At 38.4% G+C, this 19,062-nt stretch overlaps 1 protein-coding gene across 1 annotated transcript in view; it reads left to right on the top strand.

The window, feature by feature from the left end:
• The window catches only part of LOC127971885 (glypican-3), a 119,117-nt gene that overhangs the window by 93,344 nt on the left and 6,711 nt on the right, over positions 1-19,062 (top strand). Inside the window, exon 7 of the mRNA XM_052575175.1 lies at positions 5,510-5,714. Within this exon, the coding sequence (XP_052431135.1) occupies positions 5,510-5,714 (205 nt within the window). The remainder of the gene's footprint in view (positions 1-5,509; positions 5,715-19,062) is intronic.

The following is a 19,062-nucleotide window of genomic DNA, read 5'->3' as shown; positions in this document are numbered from 1 at the left end:
ATTTGAGAGTGTTCATAGTGCTCCAGTTTAAAGCACTGCAGTCCTGGAAACTAAGTTTGGGATCAGTACAAATTTTTTTATGTTTTTGAAATGTATGCTTACCAAGGCTTGCAGGTATTTGAGCAAAAAAAATACAGTAAAAATAGTAATATTATTACAATTTCAAATAACTGATTTGCATTTGAATATATTTTAAAATACATGTATTCTCATGATCCAATGCTAAATTACTCCAGTCTTCGGTGTCGCATGATCCTTCCGAAATCATTTTTACGTATATGTTGATTTGCTGCTCAAGAAACAGTATTCAATGTTGAAAACAGCTGTGCTGCTTAATATTTTTGTGGAAACTGTGATAGATTTTCTTCCCAGATTCTTTGATGAATAGAAAATTCCAAAGACCAGCATTCTTTTGTAACACATTTTTTGGTAACATTATAATAGTCTTCACTGTCACTTTTGATCAGTTTAATGCATCCTTGCCGAATAAAAGGAATTTCTCTCTCTCTCTCAAGAAAAAAAATCTTACCGCAAACATCTGAACTGTAGTGCATGTACGTGTAGCTGTTTCATATATAGTACAACAGCATGCAGAGCACCATATGAACAGACCACAAGCTACGGCACAAGTCCAGACATGCTTGTTTTTCCTCTTGAACAGGCACAATACACGGTATGATGCTAATCAGAGCTAGGATGGAAAAAAGTCTTCGCTACATTTCATCCGGTTTTCTTGGTTTCTTTCTCTCGCAGACACATAAACATATAGGCTGCTGTAAAGGGAAGCTGTGTCCCTGTCCTGACCCTGTTTGGGTTTCACTTCAGAGCGGTGACACGCTGGATATGGTGCTGCAGTGCGAGGGCCAAACCACAGGCTTTATCTCCGTCCCCTCTGGGGTCTTTATACCCTGGCCATACACAACCCTCAGCTGCTCACTGCCGCCCCACAGCGTGTGTTGTGGTTACCAGAAGAAAAAGTCTTGTCCTCTCATGTTTTCTCCACAGTAGGTGGATTTGTTGTTTTTTTTTGTCAGTGTTGGAGATGTATTGTAGGACTGAGTCAGAAAAGTCAAAAACCTGTATTGTGAGATTAAAAAGTCGCCTTTTCTAGGTAATCTAGGCATATTCTAATTGCTTTTTACTACAAAAATATATTTTAATTGTTCAAAAATCAGTTTAAAGATAAAAAAAAAAACCTTTATCTTTAAGTTTAAACTCTGTTTAAACTCACTCTTCATGTTTGTGCTTCAAATACATGAATACCTCAGGGGTTTTCAAGAAGTTGCAAGGGAATGTAGAAAAACATGATATGTATTTTATTTACAGAATCGTAGCAACCCCAAGGCAACACTCACCCACAAGACCATATCATCACAGCGGCAGCAGGTTTTCTGCATGAGATCTGCGCTGGGCTAATCATTGTTTAGTCATGGTCTTATAATTTCCAGAAACCCGTCTGTGAGTTTTCTCCTCTTGTACGCTCCATTGCTTGTCTGCTTGATTAAACAGTAAACTGCCATGTGGCATTACTATATTGCTCTGAGCGCTGACCCTGAGCAGAGTTCAGGCCTGGTGTGGGGCTTAGCGACAGGCCTGTGGTCACTGCGTCTCTCTCGCGGCTGAGCACTTCGCCATGTGTTGGCCTTTTGTGAGTTTGTGAGCTGAGTTTTCCTTTGCGTTCTGTGCAGTAAGGGAAAGAAGGGATCGCATGGCTGAACAGACACTAATTGCATTTTTTGCATTGAGCTCCGCTGCATTCCATGAGCCCTGTGTTCCCGAAGCCTCTGGACCGCAGAGAGAAAGAGGAGGAGGGGAGTCCTCCAGTTGATTTATCAAGCATATTTTGTTTTATTTGTGTTCTCTGTGCTTCCTTGAGGCTCTCCAGTACACGCCAGGCTTGTTTTATAGCAGCAGCATTACTGCATCTGACACATAGCGTTGTGTTCTCACACTGACAGTATTGATCTGAGAAAATGAAAGCGATATCGGGGTTAATGTGTTGAGTAACTGAAAATATTTATCAGTGTTTATCATGTGTTGGCCAATGGAATTGTTACCACAGTTATTACATGTTGATATGATAGGGCACAGGGCTTTATAAGGTCAGCTGAAAGATGCAAATTACATTATGCAAATTTCTATATGCGACCCTGGAGCGCAAAACCAGATATAAGTGGCACAGGTATATTTGTAACAATAGCCAGCAATACACTCTTTGGGTCAAAATGATCGATTTTTCTTTTATGCCAAAAATCATTAGGATATTAAGTAAAGATCCTGTTCCATGAAGATATTTTGTACATTTCCCACTGTAAATAGATCATAGCTTAATTTTTGATTAGTAATATGCAATGCTAAGGCTTCATTTGGACCATTTTAAAGGTCTCAGACAAAAAATATATCACAGTTTCACAAAAGTATTTAGCAAATATTAGGTAGCCTAACTGTTTTCAACATTGATAAAAACAGGAAATGTTTCTTGAGCAGCAAATCATTATATCAGAATGATTTCTGAAGGATCATGTGACACTGGAGTAATGATCCTGAAAATTCAGCTTTGCATCACAGGAATAAATACAATTTTAATTGCATTAAAAAAGATATTCAAAATGAAAGCAGTTGTTCTAAATTGTAATACTATTTCATACTACTACTGTATTTTTTAGCAAATAAATCCAGTCTGTGTAAGCATAAGAGACTTATTTCAAAAATCTTATGAACCCAAACCTTTGAAAGCTATTTTAACCGACCATCGTCCAGCATTCAGTATTGATCCACTCGGTCTGTCAGACCACGGCTCCACCTCTGAATTCTACAAATTTGCTCTTAATAAAATCTCATTTACATAAGGAGCTGGGCCACGTTTACCAAGGAATCAAACCCAGTGTTCATAGACTGCATACTGCTTAAGTTGTCTGACTTGCTGCATATACAGTGTTTGAGCGCCTATCACTGTGTAACAGATTAGTTCTTTTTTCAAACAATGGGTGAGTAACTCACTCCATTATTTTATATAGCTTCATAAAAGCCTATATTTCAAAACCCTGAGTTTTTAAATAGGTTTATAGTGCATTTTCAGTGTTCCTGCTGAATTCACCACACAATGTGTGACAAAAATAGACTCCAAAATACTAGTTGTTGTCACACGTTCTTCTGTTGCACAGTTTTGTGTTCAGTGTGAATCCTGTTACTTGTTAACACGGTAAGCAAAATAAATGCATTCTGCCTTTGCATGCAATGCAATTTATTGCCCTAAAGCAGAAGTGTACAGAAATGTACTCTAACCAGCCAAACCAAAGCATCCTGTGCGACCTCAGCTGGCCACTGCACATGTGTGTGTGTGTGTGTGTGGGGTGGCATGTGGCTGTGCTCCATCATTTCGGCCTACTCTCTCCATACACCCAGTGCCAAACGCTCAGCCAAACAGTTGTCCTGAAGCTTTTCTCTTTTCTTTTCTCTCTCTATACCTTTTTTAGAGTTTGTTTTAAAATACAGATTTCTCTCTCTCGTTTTCTCTTTACGACTGTTTGCTTTCAGAGTTGAAATGGTTTGTGGGGACGGCCCGTCTCACGTCGTTACTGGGCAACGGTCTTCAGGAAGGAATTCCGAGCCCTCAGTAAATGTGCTTAGGGCTTAGACTCATGCAGCTCTCCAAAAACATGCTGTTGAAACTAGAGAGCCGAGTGCATTAAAGGCCCATTCCTCGCACAGGGAAAACAGGCGCGTTGTTGTTATTTCAGTTTCATGAACAGCACAAGTCATTGAGGGAGTGTGGTTCACCTAGGTGGCGCTATCCCGAGCTCATTTTCACACCGTTATCAGCCGTGTTTTGTCCGTTTTATGCTTTTCCGTGTCATTGCCGGTGGGCAAGCTGCATAAATGAATCAGTTTCTCTGTCACTGCTGTAACCGGCCCTGCGGACTTGTTCAAACAGAGGCGGTCTGTGCCTCCCGTGTTTCAGGCCTGAATAGAGCCTGTGTGGCGATCTGGTGGAACATGTTGTATGACTTTCCCTGCCGACCTCCTGAGAATGTGCTGACATTAAATCACAGATGGAGGGGTTTGTATGTTTAGTAAGGCCTGTTTATCTTCTGAGGGTTATAATATAATAATTATCAATTTTTTTAAAGAGAGAGAGAGAGAGAGAGAGAGAGCTGTGTGCTGGTCAGAAGCTGTTGCCCTATGATTTGTTTCAGAGCGAAGCCATCTATGGCCAGACCCATCTGATCTCAATTTTCTCCTGTAGACAAAAACAACAACAGCGACGAAAAAAACCAACATCAACAAGCACATGCTTGTGTCCGCACATCGGAAGGAAATCAATAAAAGAGGGAGACAGAGTGGAAAGATTAAAGGAAAAGCAGAAGACAGAGGAGGGCGATGGAATTTTCAGCAATTATAGTTTGGCAAAACACAACAGCGGTCGATGTAGGAATCAACTCATTTAACATTTATCCTTTTATGCATGCCTCTATTTCAATGCAGTACTGTTTAAAAAGAAAGACATGAAAAAGTCTTTTGGAAATGAATGGCTTGATGAGATCATTTAACTTTATATATTTAACCTTATCATGCTCAACATCAATCCTCAATGTGAAGTTTTATACATAGCACATATGCCGCACACATAATGCATATTGAGCAATTTATGAAATTAAATTTTTGTCAGGAAGCAGCTGATCTGTTTAACCCTAATAACCCTAAATATTTGGTGGATGCATACTTATCAACATCAAGAATTTATGTGAAAAATAATACTGGAAGTGAAGGTTCTTCATCTGGTCAAAATAGTTTTCTTTTGAAATTTTTTAAACAAATTTTCACTTTTTAAAATGGTCCTGCAGGGTGACAAATTTTTTTTAATGAATATAGAATCATATAAGCTCACATGTTATGCATAATAATTATAAAATATTTCACGAAATGCTGTTTAAAATAGTTTGCTATACTGTAAAAAAATAGAATGTCAGCTACCAATAAAATACAAAACCAAATTCTGTTGTTATTAGTTCTGCAATTTTTTTTTTTAAAGATATTAGTTCAGATATTATTCATAGCCTGTACAGTAAATCTAGCTAGCTTCCACCCATAGTGTTGGCCATTTTTCACAGTATGCTGAAACCACTGTGAAAAAATATTTGACTTTTAGCACTTGCAAATTTATTTCCCCATGACTTTGTTTGACAGTGTTCATCTACAGTGTAATTGTGATCTGAAAACAAATCCATAAACCTAACCTCATACTGTTATACGATACATTTTCTAGAGCAAGGATTCCAAAACGTTTTTTCAACCAAACCTCTTTGACCAAAAATATTTACTTGAAAGTGTCCCTTGAGTTTCCAATTTAATATTTCAAAAATGTAACACATTTCCACACCCCAGTTTGGAAAACCCTGTCCTAGAGTAGCATCCAATAGCGGTTATTGCATATCTGTTCATTAGAAGCGTAATGGTTTTTTTTTTCAGTTTTCCACCACCCTCAATGCTAACCGTCTTTTCTCTGTAGCTTTTACAGATGGTGACATTGCCCGAAAAGCGATGGAGGGCTCGACCAGGAGGGGGCGCTGCGAGGAGAGTCCCAGCTGGACAAGGCCAGGCAGACGAGGATGAGGAGGGTCTAGAAAGCGGGGACTGTGATGATGAAGATGAGTGTACTGGTGTTTCTGGACTCGGGCCGCCTCCGAGACGCAAACGCCTGCGCATCTTTGCAGGTCAGTGACATAGCATCTATTGGAACTCATTTTTAGTGTCAGTGAGTTTTTAACTGGTGCTATTATATAATCACAAAATAATTACAATTCTGTAATTAATTACTAACCCTCATGTAGTTCTTTGGAACACAAATTAAGATATTTTTGATGAAATCCGAGAGCTTTCTGACCCTTCATAGACATCAACGCAACCACCATGTTCAAGGCCAAGAAAGGTAGTAAGGACATCATTAAAATTGTCCATTTGATGTCAGCAGCACCATGTATCTGCTGTCATATTCTTGTGAATGTGCATCGAAGAAGCAGAAGAGGAGACATTATTGAATAAAACTGTTATTTTTTGTTTTCTTTGTGCATAAAAAGTAAATTTACATTTAGTCATTTTGCATATGAGTTTTCTCGTATAGCTTCATAAAATTACTGTAAAACCATTGATGTCACATGGACTATTTTACCAACGTCTTTTCTACCTTTCTGGGCCATGAAAATGTCAGTTTTATGGCTGTCTATGTAGGGTCAGAAAACTCTCGGATTTCATTAAAAAATAAAGTCTTACAGGTTTGAAACAACATGAGGGTGAGTAATTAATAACAGAATTTTTGGATGAACTAACCCTTTAAAGTTGCCCCAACTTCACAGGTTACAGGTAGCCGTGTATTATCAGTGACCTCACAACGCTATCATTGACCGAGAGGACAAGCAGGGTACATGGGAGATGTTCCCTTTGATGCAAAACAAAGCACAAAAGAACCAACAAACCATGTTAGTGCAAAGAAACTAAACAGAGGCAAAGAATAACAGTAGAAGGGCAGGAACAAGGAGTTTGATACTGACTGACAAAGCTGGACCAGCTGAGCAAACACAACAGAGGGAATTGTCGTCCTGGCTGTGTTGTTGTGGCAGAGATTTAGGCTCTCAGGGTAGCGCCGCAAGGGGCCCAGGGTTACACTGAGAATCCCACTTAAAGCACATGTGAAAGGACAGGATAATGCACATATCAGCACTCAAATTTACACAGAGGAAGTGAAGCAGTGATAAAACGTCCAGCATCAAGTGCTGAGGTCTGAAAGCTCTCTGAACTTCTGAGCCGGTGGTGTTTGTGTGTGTGTCCTCCCTCCCTCTTGCAGAAGATTTACTGCTTTAATTATTAAGAATGAAGAGAATGCGTCTTGGGCTCTGGGATGAACAGTTGGCGATATATCTTTCCTGTCTTGGAATTTTATATCCCGCTCCTCTTCTCCAGTCCTCTCTCAATCTCTGTTTGTTTGTTTGTGTGTGTGTGTGTGTGTGTGTGTGTATGTTAGGTCGGTGGGTCGCGACCGAAGAATGAATCACAGTATTGTTCCAAAAGCATTGTGGACAGCAGGGCAAACAATGCTAAATGCTAATAATAAAAAAACAACCATACAATAAATCATTCAGGTTAGGACACTTAGGAGGGAAGAGAAATCACTTCTGATATCTCTTATTGTTGATGTCAGAGGCTGTGCAAACTTTGAGGTTTTGGCACATGTTAATCTGCTAATATGGTTAATGGTAATACAGTATGTTTAGCCCTGTGTTGATTCTGTGTGTTAATTTAAACACACAGAATCAACTAAACTTAACAACTACCTTTATTAGGCAGACAAGCAAATGAGGAGTTTATTTAGGGAAAAGTTGTTCATAATAGTGAATATGTGTTCCAAATTCTAAAGTGTTACCAAAAATCTTTTCTTGCTGCTTTTTCAGCATAAAGGCATGAGTGCTACATTTTTAAAGACATTTCAAGTCATTTTTAAATATCACACGAGGCTGTTAACTATAACAAGGGCGATTTAATGGATAGTTCACCCAAAAATGAAAATTACCTCATGATTTACTCACCCTCAAGACATCGGTGTATTCGACCTTCTTTTTCAGACTAATACAATCAGAATTATATTGGTCGAGATTAATTGGTCGAGATTTTGAATCAAATTAATGCACATCCAGCATAAAAAGTGCTCCACATGGCTCCATGGGGGTTAATAAATGCCTTCTGAAGTGAATTGTTGCATTTTTGTAAGAATAATATCCATATTTTAAATTTTGTAAACCATAATCTCTAGCTTCTGCTAACATGCACGCGATCCAGAGAAATTGGCATTCCATTGATATTTTTCTTACATAAATGCATCAGTTCACTACATGTGGAGCAATTTTTATGATAGATGGATGGACTTTTTTGGGTTTTAAAATCTTGACACCCATTCACTGCCATTATGAAGTTTGGAAGAGCCAGGACATTATTATTATCTTTTTATTTAACTCAGATTGTATTCATCTAAAAGAAGAAAGTCATATACACCTAGGATGGCTCGCGGGTGAGTAAATCATGAGGTAATTTTCATTTTTTGTGAACTATCCCTTTAACTTTCAAAAACAGTAGTAATCAGTTCTGCTGTTTATGCATTTCCAACTCCTATTCGGCTAATATTATCTTCAAAGTTTTACATTTTGTCATACCAATGCAGTTTACAGTCATACCTAAATGTTGTTCAATATTTGACCAATATTCTTGCTCAAGTATTGTTCAAATACATCTGTTTGTTTTAGTGTAAACCTTTAGGCCTCTGATGAAACAGGTACACAGATAACAGCAGATAGTTGCAGTTCAGCCCTGCTGTCTTTTCATCCCATTTTGGTCGTTCGGGGAGGGGTCAGGAAGCCAGAATGCTGAAGGTCATCCATAGGCAGGTTTACTAATGGAAGTCCTGTCTGTGCCTGGTGTGCTGAGATGGACGACGTAGATCTGGTTTCTCAAAAGCGACGCAGCTTCGGCACTGTGCAGGGGCCTGGGGAGCGTGACGGACTGAACAACAACTAGGTGCAGACAGGCCGCACCTCGGGCCCAGACCCCTCCGTAAATCAAAGCTGTCAGCTGGACAGTAATTTTGTGGATGTTCTGAATGATCCAGATTGACTGATAAATCGTCATTCGCTCTGGGAAGAGATTCCAGGCCTCCTCGCCCCCCAGGACTGCCCCCAACCCCCATACCAGCCCATGCATTCCAGGCCAGCAGAGCTATTCCTGGACATGGGCTGTGTGTGTGTCCTGTGCACACACCCCGGCGCTGAGGTCGTGTCATCTGCCTCACCACACTCGCTTTAATGTCAGCTGCCCGCTTAGGACAAGATTATGTGAGCGGCGGGGCAGTCCAGCACTAATCAAACATGCTGTTATCACATATTTAATAATGCTTCATGAGAAATGGTTAGTATGCGATACTCTAGTTGTTTAAAACTGAAATATTGATGTCAGTATGGCGTAAACTTTTTATAAAATAAGTGTATACATCACAATAAGTGTATAACAAAATGGGAATCCATCCTGTCCTCTGCGGTCAATGCCTGGGATTTTGGACAATCATGTGATCTCAGAGTGGTTTATGTAAGTGTGCATGATTTTAAACGTATGTTTTAAAAAAAATAATCAGTTTATTTCTTTGTTAGCAAATGACAGATTTTCGTACAACAGAGCTGTTCCAACTGTGATATATAGTTTATAAAGCAGTTCTTTAAACAAGACATTAATAATGAATAACTGGCTAGTTATTAAGTTTATTTTTTCGGTGCCAACATAAATAGTTGCAAAAAGAAGCAAAAGCGGAGTCAAGTGTTTTCAAAGAACAACACAGAGACTGAACTGCCACGAACACAAACAGTCAGAGTGATACAAAGTGAAACGGCTCAATACTTCACAATATGGTTCGGTTTGTTAACATTAGATCATGCAGTTGGTATTATAAACTAACAATAAACAGTGACCTTTTAATAGCATTTTATTAATCTTGGTTGATGTTTATTTCTAAATGTATACCAGAACATGTTTAACCCTTTAAAGCTCCATATAATTATAATAAGGAATTATATTTTCACATTAATGTATTGTGAATGAATACGAAATATAATAAACAACATATCAATAGTATATTTATAAATTAGCATTAAGCTAGGTTAATACATTTTTTATTAATTATAAAGTAATTATCTTTCAAACTGATGTAATACTGAATAGAAACTGTATAGTATACTGTACAGATAGATTTTTTCCTTATGAGCTTCCGCCCCTTTCTATCACACTTTCTCATCTTTTTCTCCACCCAGACCCTGAACGATCACCCCATTTTGTGTCTCCAAACAAAGTATCTCATTCAGCCTATCTGATGCAAGTGCTTAGTTGCTTTCCTGACATTTCCCACCCTCTCTGCGCTCCTTGGTTCCCTTCTCATTTTATCAAGGAGGAGTCCAGGAGGAGTTGATGAATGTAGCTATCACCGAAAGGCCAAACCCCTGGAGTCGGGGGATTTTGGAGAGAGCCGGTCGGAGTATGCAGCCTTGACCACTCCGCCGCACAGCATGGGCCCTGTCAAAAGAGCTCTTGTTATTTTCCAGTGCTCAGCAGACGTTTGGTCACTGTAAGTGCTGAGGAGCATTTTTTCTTTGAAGCTCTTTGGCCCTTTATCAGCAGGCGAGGGTTAGCAAAATACAATGTGGAAATATTCCTGTAATGTGAAACACACAGCTTGCTGTGAGAGCCTGGGCAGGGCTCAAGTCTCAGGTCTAATATCTAAGATATGGAGAGAGTAAGAGAGATGGAGAGGAGAGGAAATTTTGTGATGGATGGTGTGAATTTGTGAGGTAAACTACAGGCGCAAGCATTCAAAAGCAAGCACATTTTTTTTCGCAGCATAAATAGTTTCATCCTTCCTCTGATGTTGGGGTTGGAATGCTAACAGGCTCCATGTGTCACCTCTGACCTCTAGCACCTGATAGGTGAGGAGCAAAGCACACGTTTTCCATTACAGCACAGGCTTTCTGCAGCCGCTCTGTGCCACAGCTGTAAACAAGCTGCTATGAGGCCGGCCGGCCTGCCTAGTGTTAGTAGCATGCGCTGTCAATCTGTGTTTGTGAACTCGTGTGAGTTTGTGTTTATGTGAGGAAGTATACTTTTATGTGAGTGTGTGTGTGTGTGTGTGTGTGTGTGTGTGTGTGTGAGTGGGTGGGTTTAATTAGCTCTGCTTTGAGGAGAAATCTAAGCTAGTTAAATATGGAAACATCTCCCTTTTGTGGAAATGAGTCATAAATAAACTAAATTAAAGTTTTTGGTAACACTTTACTTTGAGGTTCAATTAGTTAACATGAGGCATAAACTTATAATGAACTACTTTTTTTTACAGCATTTATTCATAGTTAATATTAATATGTAAATATATGGTAACACTTTTTTAAGGTGTCCTTTGGTAAGACTTTAAAACTTTTGGTTACACATTACTATTATAATAACAATAAATGATGCATAATGACATGTAAGTAACCATTATCCCCGTTCATTAATATTACATATTAAAAAAAAGTGTAACCCAATATAATTTTAATTCCATTGTGTTTTTAATGTATTAATGTTAATTAATGCCACTTTATGCTACAATTTATTTGTCAATGTTACACAATTGTTAAATGTTATTTTGGTAACACGTTACAATAAGGTTTCATTTGATAACATTTAGTTAACATAGACTAACAATTAAAAGAATATGAATCTTATTTAATGTACATTTCCTGTTATTTACTCATTTATTAAAATCCAAATTTGTATCTGTTTCTATAATTTATTAGACCTGATCTTTGAACTAACACTGAACAATTGTATGTTAATTAACTAAATCAAGATTTATGAAATACTGTTTTTGCCTGTTTTTATTTAATGTAATTTAATTAATAATAATATTATTTATAACAAATTATTAATGCATTAGCTAATGATAACTGTTGCTTTAACTAATGTTATGTGAACCTTAACTTATAAAGCATTTCCAAATACATTAATCTGATTAAATTTACATGGTTACATTAAGTTATCTTAATTTATTTAATAAAAAATATGTTTAGGTTTATACAAGAACAAAAGTCTCCAGTGCGTCCTGATTTAGATAAACAGTGTGTACGTGTGTGAATGTGCGTGTGTATGCAGGTATGGGAATGCATGTCATGTTTGTGTGTGTAAGGGCATATTCAATGGTGTTTGGACTGCAGATGTTTGGCTGCAGTGGCCCAGGTGCTTGGAGCTATAGACAACACAGATGTCTGCTCAGTGTAATGTGGAAAATCAACTTGAAACACACTTGGAAATGAACAGGGCCAAAATGTTCAGGAAATGAACAAGAGTAAAGTCATTTTTCAGTTATCTTTAGCTTCCTGTTATATATGGTGAATGTCAACCCAGTAAGACCAAAACCAATATAACGTGTTCATGTTTCGCGTGTAAAAAAACACAGTATTTTTCACACAATTCACCTATCTGTTTACCTCTGTTTTCACTGTCATAAAAACGGCTGATGACTTCCTTGTTCTATAAAGTCCCTCCTTCAGAAATACGTAACGAGTTCTGATTGGGCCAGCGGTTCCTGTGTTGTGATTCGACAGCAGCTGAGCGCGCACTGCCCTCCTGCTAACGTGATTGGGCTAGAACGCACGTGCTGGAGATGTACTTATAATCACAGGAGCGTTTTTACTGACGAGATGCACATGAAAATGGCATTCATTTTTTTGCACAGCTCTAACATCTAGTTAACAAAGCTAAACAGCGTTGCCCTTTGTGTAATAAGTTACAGAAACTGTTAAACGCACCAACTTAAATAATAAAATACACTTACGGTTGTGGTCCATAAACAATGCCTTCTCCAGACAATGAGGGAACTGCTCCATCTTTCAAGAATAATCTTTGTGCGAATCCGGCATTAAACTTATTGAGATTGAGAAAGTTGTCCTCAGCAAGCTGTCCTCAGCAAAATGTGCTGCACATAGTTTTACATGTGGATTATAATTTTCGAGAACCAAGTTAAACTAATATAAAAATAAATTAAATCTGTCATGAGATTCCCAACCTATATGGCCTATTTCAGTAAAACACAATAGGAGAAATTATGAATGAATGCAAGGGCACTGACACATTCAAACTTCAAATTAAATTCTAGGATGTTAAGATTTCTCACCTTACAAATGAAAAATGGTACATTCTCAGCTCTTGTGACCTGTAGAGTTAGATCAAGGCTGTTTCCAACATGAGAAAAGTGAGATCTGTAAACTGGAAAAGAGAGCAGATGGTGTTTTTTTTTCTCTTTGAGAAAGAAGCAATGGCACCATCGCATCTGCAAATAATCCTGATCACAGAGAGAGGAAGTTTGCCATGAGAAACAGCCCAGTGGATCTGGCTCCTTCTACAAGGGGTCCTTATTTCTTCCTCTGTATATAAACAACAATCCCTCCCCACACACACTCACACACACACACACACACACACACAACCCGTATGCACTTAACAGATAACCACATACACAGAGAAATAATGATACCTAACCAGCATTTGTGTAAACAGTGCCTGACTCGATATGCACAAGAGCTGGATGGATTACATTTACAGTCCTTCCCATTGAGGAAGGCTTAACATAGTGGTTGGGAGTTTATGGCATCTCACCAAACATTGTTGTATGCGGTAGCCTGGCTTCAAAGACTGACAAAGGTGATGTTGTCACATTAAAGCAAGAGGATAGTGAAGGAAGCCTGAGAGTTATTACAAAAAACAAACAAATCCGAGACATGAAGCAAATCAATGAGCTATGAGCTTGACAGTAAACAATGACCTAACACGTGGATACAGAACAGCATAACTTTCTTCAATACATGACAAATCTCCGGGGAACACATGACAAAAACCACCAATGACAGAATAGAAAAAGATATCAAGACAAGGACTGTGAACCAGTGAGAAGACAGAACTGATGACAAGATAGTAAGACAATGAACCAGTGAGAACATGACCCAGGAAACGATTGGGATACAGATCATATGACGTGAAACCATGAATGAAACTATGATGATGAGGAAGTACAAAATAAAAGACATCACTAAGCTTATCTTTTTATTTTTATTTTTTTCTATGGAAGAAATTAATGGAACATTTTTACAAGCGTTTCTGAGTTGTGAGTTCATGTATGCCATCAGCTCAGCTAATTGGCCTTTGCACCATGAGCAACTCGTATTCCCACTGTGGTAAGATCTGTCTCTGAATCTCGTTGATCCCTCTTTGTTTTGTGCGTGTCCATTTTTCTTTCTGTGTCTAATCTGAACTTTAGAGCTAAAAATATGTTTGAGAAGATCTAATTATGTGCAGATTAAGTGAGAGGAGCACTAAAGCTGACACCAGTGGCCTCGCTCACACTGGGTTGTGCTAATTAATATGTGTTGACTTGAATTTGCCCCACAATGGCACCCATTGAAGAGCTGATGGGGAATGCTGACATGGGGTTAGGACGGTTCACAAAGAAAAAATATCTTCAAACATACATTCTTATACTGTGTTAGTCTGTCATTGCTAAAGAGTTTTTAATAATTTACCTCCAAAAAAATCTAATTGTTTTCAGACCTTTTGACTTACTTAGCCATATATTGATTAAATACTTTTCAATGCAAAAGGATTTCATATTTAAGACTTTTATGCTTATGCTTTAAGGCTGCATTTATTGGATAAAAAATACAGTAAAAATAATACAGTAAAAGTTTATTCCTGTTGTAAACAGTTGTGTTGCTTAAATTTTTTAGGATTCTTCAGGATGATGAAAAGAAAATTAAAAAGAACTTAATTTGGTCACACTTTATTTTAAAGTCCAATTCGCATCATTAACAAACCTTTGCATGTTTCCTTTGCCTCAATAAACTGCCATTTTGCTGCTTATTAATAGTTAGTTAAGTAGTTGTTAAGTTTAGGTATTGGGTAGGATTAGAATGTAGAATATGGTCGTGCAGAATATGTGCTTTATAAGCACTAATAAACAGACTATATGTTAATAATAGGCATGCTAATAAGCAATTGGTTAATAGTGAGAAAAGTGGAGGCCAGCATTTATTTGTAATAAAATGTTTTTTGTAAAATTATCAATTACAATTAAATATCAAAAATTACTGTTTCTTTTGATTAAATGCATCTTTGCTGGTTTATTTATTTATTTATTTCCCCTTTATCAAAATAAAGGGGAAAGATCCGCGAGCCGAGACTCGAACTCAGGCTGCCCAGAGGCAATAGCGCTATTGGTATTGGCGCCGGCAAAACAAATCAACTGTCAAAAAAATCTAAATATACCAATTGTGATTGGTCGTCTTACATGTCATCCAGAAAACCCTTTCTTAATGATCTCCCAAGCATATCCCAAGCAAAGGAACCATTGCTGCTACTGTAAACAACATAACAGCATTGCTGTTAATCAGTGTGCAGTAGCGGCATCTCTGTGTCCTCTAGTTGTGTCTGGATGTTTTTTAGCTGTGTCTCAGGGCTCTGTAACTGTGTCTTGGCTTCCTCGTGGCTGGCTAGTTTTTCTTGGCTAGCTGCTGGCTGCCTGCTGGAGTGGGCCTGTGGTCAGGGTGATGGGTGTGGAGACATACGCTCACATTCCTGCCTCTGTCCTCTCCAGAAGCAGCAGCAGCAGCCCGAGACTCCGTGCTGTATGTGGGAGCATATAATGTGTTTACAGAGAGACTTGTTTTGTATATACAGAGGTGTAGAAGCTGCTGTAATAACATATTTTATATATGATAAACATTTCTGATTTTTTAACTTGTTTAAACGTTTTTTAAAAACAGTAACATTGTGAAATATCATTATAATTAAAAATTTATTTTTTTATTTTAACATATCTTAGAATGTAATTTATTCCTGTGATGCAAGCTGAATTTTCAGCATCATTACTCCAGTCTTTAGTGTCACATGATCCTCGCAACAGTTGCAACATTAGCAGTCTCTCTCTTCTAGGAAAACACTTTTGCACAGAATGTTGTCCAATAAAATGCTCTTTAAAATGTTCTTTTTTACAATCTTTTAGATGTCCTTCCACCTAATACTACCTGCAATATAGCAAATACCAAATAACTATCATAATGGTTCAAGAGGAAATAAAGGGAAAAATCCCTCAAATCTTGTGGCTTTTTGAAGAAAGTAAATTGGGTGGTGGGGGGGTGGGGGTTAAGAAAATGTACATTGAGTTAATTGAGAAAGTAGCCTTCACTTTAAGGTAGGATCTTTTGGCTTGGGCCAGAGTAGGCAACCAACTATCAACTAACCAAAGTTCCCTAGCAACCAATCAAAACACTTATGTAACAAGTATGTAGCAGATTGCAGCAGCTAGCAAGCAACTACTCAGCAACAACATAACATCCTACAAACCAGCCACAACATATTAGCATCATGCACTGGTGAAGAGTCACATTTCCTTCATTAAATGTAATATAACTAGATTTCTAAACTAAGAGCTCATTTGGCACGAGGTGTACACATATAAGCTCAGTCCTTATAGAATTATGGTTCCGTTGAAATACTCACAAAACGAAAACATGCCTCTCATCAGTCTGGCCTACATAGTTAACAATGTATACAGCCTCCGCGTAGGACATTCATCAAAACCTAATAGCTCTTTAGAGAGATTCAAAAAGATTTGAAATGCAGTCCATCAGACAGCGCAGGATCTCTGCCAACTTCCAGACAGACCTCCACCTGGACATACAGTTGCCGTGTTTATTCTGGAGCTGCTGTCCGCCTTACAGGTGTTCTCCAGGACTAGATAAGTAGGCGGAATGTCTCCAAACACAGGTGCTTCTTATGAATGTGGCCAATACTGCTTTACATTGCTGCTACATTTGTGGGGTCGGGGTTATGAAAACACACAAAATGACAAAAATGTAAGAGAGCATTCCTTCAGCATGAATGTCCTTTAGATATCAGGACATCTGATTATGAATCTTTCCAGATATCTTTTTTTTTCATAGCAGTTTAAGTAGCATATATAAAGACACTTTATTATAAATCACAAAGTATCATTAGACTGTGCTACTAACTTGGCTTTTATGGGTGATTATGGTGATTTAGATGCGCTGTCTGAAACCAATAACGCATGCTGCGTGCTGCGCAGGTGTCAAATGGGACATTTTCATTTCCAATTGTTTCATATCAATATCCTTTCCCGACAGACATTAAGATACAAAGCAAACAGAGTCTTATTGCCCAGCCCTGAGGATTGCTCTAGGGTTACACTTGATGGGCATAAAAGTGATTTTATTGCAAAAAGCAGAAATACACACAGATGTTCAAAGATCTTTTTAAAGAAAATAATGCTCTTTGTAAAGACAGGACAAAAGTGACCTATTAAAGGGATACTCCACCCCAAAATAAAAAAAAATTGTCATTAATCACTTACCGCCATGTCGTTCCAAACCCTTAAAAGCTTTGTTCATCTTCAGAACACAATTTAAGATATTTTGGATGAAAACTGGGAGCCAAGTAAACAACGCTTTCAAGGTCCAGAAAAGTCTGAAAAGCATCATCAGAACAGTCCATCTGCCATCAGTAGTTCAACTGTAGTTATGACTGACAAAAATAATTTTTGTAAGCAAATAAAACTAAAAATAACAACTTTATTCAGTAATTCTGTGTCAGCTGCGCCACAAGGATGTGCTGTTTTCTTTCAAATAAAAGCATTAATATACGTAGAAACAGCGCATCCTTGTGGTGCGGAGGACACAGAAGGGCGTAGGCAGTTTGAGTGATGTGGAGAGACACAGAGGAGACTGTTGACAAAGGAATTGTTGAATAAAGTCATTATTTTGTATTTATTCGCATACAAAAAGTATTCTCGTCGCTACATAACGTTACGGTTGAATCACTGATGGCAGATGGACTATTCTGACGATGCTTTTCATACTTTTCTGGACCTTGACAGTTAACTTACCTCACGTTTTTTTTTATTTTTTTTTTTTGTAATAATATTTGACAATTTTTCTTTTTTTTTATCAAATTAATGCAGCCTTAGAAACTTATTTTAAAAAACAACCCCAAATTTTGACTAGTAGTGTACATGGCAAAGCTTATAGACACAGAAATACATATCAACAAAATGTCATTTTAATGTCAAAAGTTCTGAGATATATGACTAAGTTGTTAAAATCTCTAGCCCAAACAATTGTTGTAGTAATAGTAGGAAACACGCTACTAAGACTTCTACACATACTATAATGTGTGTAGCAGTTTGTTTGTTGTTTAGAAGTTGTTGGGAAGAACAAGGATAATCCTCTTGAGTTTAGATGAGCGAAGCATATAGTATTAGGCACTTAAACAACACCGTCATCTCTTTTCAAACACTAAGAGCTTATAAATCTTCTTTAAGCAGGCCTTGAAACAAACTAGTCTTCTAAAGCAGTCGGGCTGCAATAAATATTTAAAAGTTGTTTGTGTGTTCCTGTTTGCTGTGCCTGTGATGTACTGCACTGCGGCCATTGAGCCGGTCCAAGCCCACCATTACCAATCAATGGCTGACTGTTGACCTCTGACCCGTGTCGTAACTGGAGCTCGTAACTCTGTGATAAAGCCAGTCAGAGCTCCGCTTGCATGGCAGAGACCCCTGGAGACTGATACTGCTGAAAACTGATAGGGACTTTGTGCTATCTCATGCTCATTCGTTGTCGGTTGGATTGTCTGTTTTCTATATTAAGCATACCAGCCTCCACACATCCATCCCACTAATTGCCATTGTGTGGATATCAGATCCAAAACAAGAGTCAACCAGACCCTCAACCATTCTGTGGATCCCGTCACTCACATCATTATTTGCACGTGTTCGCGGCTCATTATAACAGGATATTATTAGTCACATTGTGGAGCTGGGTTATACATGGGTTGCACTCTGTATCATTTTAATACTCTCCATTCTTCTTATTTTTATGAACATTTTGGGTTTTATTTTCACCTCTCTGTAGTCACACGGCAAACAATAACCTCGCACACACGATCCTCACTTTACTGCCTGTACCCACTAACACATCTCGTCTGATTTAGTGTGTAGTGTGTATGAAAGCTGTATTGAATTACACCTCGGCTTTAATTGGTCTAGTGGTACAGTGTGCCGCTGTCACAATGAAAAATCGGCCTTTCAGGGCCCGTGGAATGTCTAACCGCTGGCTTGTCAGTGGACTGAGGGAAAGTAGAAGTTAATCGTTCTCTGGCGCGCGTTCAAGCTCTGTCGTAATTGCACAGAAATCTCAAGGAGGTTTCAACGCTGAGGCTTTATTTATTTGCCTTCTTCCTCTGTTTTAAAGTCGACTGTGCTGAAATGGGCCCTCGGGCATCCAGAGGACCCCCTTAGAGAAGGCCTCCATCTCTTTTCCTGCTCTAGGCCTGGTTCTCACTGGCTGGCATGCTGAGTTCATGGCTTAGAATTAATTAAGTCACATGCCTTCCTGTTGATCCCACCACTACACAGCCGCTGGCCCAAATGGTGGACTTCCT

The sequence above is a fragment of the Carassius gibelio genome, chromosome B14, assembly GCF_023724105.1.
Source record: "Carassius gibelio isolate Cgi1373 ecotype wild population from Czech Republic chromosome B14, carGib1.2-hapl.c, whole genome shotgun sequence".
In the NCBI taxonomy this organism is placed as follows: domain Eukaryota; kingdom Metazoa; phylum Chordata; class Actinopteri; order Cypriniformes; family Cyprinidae; genus Carassius; species Carassius gibelio.
This window is presented reverse-complemented; position numbering and strand designations above follow the sequence as displayed.